This window comes from Danio rerio, chromosome 8, assembly GCF_049306965.1.
Source record: "Danio rerio strain Tuebingen ecotype United States chromosome 8, GRCz12tu, whole genome shotgun sequence".
NCBI classification, from domain to species: domain Eukaryota; kingdom Metazoa; phylum Chordata; class Actinopteri; order Cypriniformes; family Danionidae; genus Danio; species Danio rerio.
In genome coordinates, this window is record NC_133183.1 from 24,732,501 (window position 1) to 24,734,479 (window position 1,979).

A 1,979-nucleotide genomic window follows, 5' to 3' on the forward strand; every position below is an offset into this window, starting at 1 on the left:
TGGACAAAAAAGGCAAGAAGTGTCGTATAAGCGTCATTAACTAATGCGCACACTTTATCCATGTGCTCCCTCCGGTTGCCAGGGAAACTGCGTGGGTATCTTGGATACAGTGCCAGCCGCAGCGCATGCAACCCGCGAGCATCAGCCACCCAAAGCAAGACATCATCTCTGGCCAGATTATCTTCCGATACAACTGCCTCATGAAATACGTTATGAGAAATTAAGCAGAGTTAACAGGCACAAGTGCATCGAGCTGCTCTCGAAAGAACAACAAGAGAATTTCTTCAATAATGCATACAGCCCCATGGTCTCATAAATTACGCTGGGCAATTAACGAGACTTTCTCTTCATTACAGGGCAGATGATGGAATGCCTGTTGCAGAGCCACAGTTGTGTGCAAGTGAGGATGTGTTTGGCTGCGGGTTAAAGTCGATGAGGTACCTGAGAAAGTGCTGACTATGACTCAGTTTTAGAACAGAAGTGCCCGCTTACTGCAATCCCAGAGCAGCCCTGAGTTAAGACTGTACATGGGAACAAGCAAACACACGCAGCATAGGCATAATGTATGTTATACTGTAAGAAATAACGCTTATAACTCAACTCTAACCCTAAACACAGCCTATAAAGGTAAGTGGCAAAATTTCAACGTCAAAAGATTTCATAAGTATATGATTTTAATGTATTTTGAATTATGAGGACGCAGGGGTATACACTCAACATATGTTTGTTGTTTGTTCAAACTACTTGTTTAAAATCAGCTGAAATAACACAATTCTGCAGTTTTTGTGGGACAACTTTTTACTGTTTTATGTTCAATCCCCTTACATTTGCAAAAAAATAATCGGTTAACTTAATTCCTTCATGTTGTCCCAACACCAAGGGTGTAGATTCGCTCTTGACATTGGTGAAGACACGTCGAAAGCATGCATTGAGCAAATTTTTTGTGCTTTTAAAAACATGAATAAAGTACTTAATAATACAAAATAAACACTTAAAAATACAGTCAGATAACAATCACGTCTCATGCAGCAAAAGTTGATTTACATCATTTTACTGCACTGTAAAAACTGCAGGGTTCCACACAATTCATAAATATTGTACACAAATTGATTGAGTTAACTAAACACTTTTAACAAATGTATGTGGATTGAACATAAAAAAATTAAGTGGTCCTTATAAAATCCCAAGAATTGTGTTATTTCAGCTCATTTTAATTAAGAAGTAGAGTGTGCGATTGGGCTTTGAGGAGGTATGAATGTAGAGGCATTTAAAGAATTGTCTGACATAATTTAAGTGTTTTATCCTAATGTTTAATATTCATGGAGGTCAAAATCGAAACTGAATTTCGATTTACTGAATTAATTGCACTACTCTATATTATACTATTTTGAAGTTGATTAAATTATTGGGAGGCACATTTCAGTAATTGGTGGATATTGGTGGGGACATCTCGTCTCGTCCGTCCATACCAATTCCACAGAATTTATTCACGTTGTCCCAACACAAATCGATTAAATTAACGTAACAAATTTACGTGGATTGAACATAAAACAGTTAAGTTTCCCCAAAAAATCTCAAGATTTGTGTTGTTTCAGCTCATTTTATTTAAGTCGTTTAAAAACACAGCAAAAATCAATTTACACTTGTCATTATACAAAACATATAACACACACAGAGATCACTGCAAATTTAAACAATTTTGTTCATGTTGCATTAATCCTTGATTTTAAGGTGTTAAAAGTATGCTTCAAATTATACTGAAGTGAAAGTACAGCTGCTGTGTGAAACTTTTACACAAGATAAAATATCATAGCAAAACCATGCTTAACCAACTTTCAAGTATTTATAAAGCAGATGCAGAAGAAACATTGCAAGATAAATAAAAACAAGATGATAAATTGATTATTGTAAAACATAATAATTACACATGAGTTAATGAGAGAAAAAATCATGTAATTTTAAAAAAGACTGTTACTAAT

General features: G+C 35.2%; 1 protein-coding gene across 1 annotated transcript in view; it reads right to left on the bottom strand.

The window, feature by feature from the left end:
- Nucleotides 1-201, bottom strand: part of magixa (MAGI family member, X-linked a) — an 81,445-nt gene extending 81,244 nt beyond the window's left edge. The window contains exon 1 of the mRNA XM_073910323.1: nt 52-201. Within this exon, the coding sequence (XP_073766424.1) occupies nt 52-62 (11 nt within the window). The 5' untranslated portion in view covers nt 63-201. The remainder of the gene's footprint in view (nt 1-51) is intronic.
- Between the last annotated feature and the right edge of the window lie 1,778 nt (nt 202-1,979).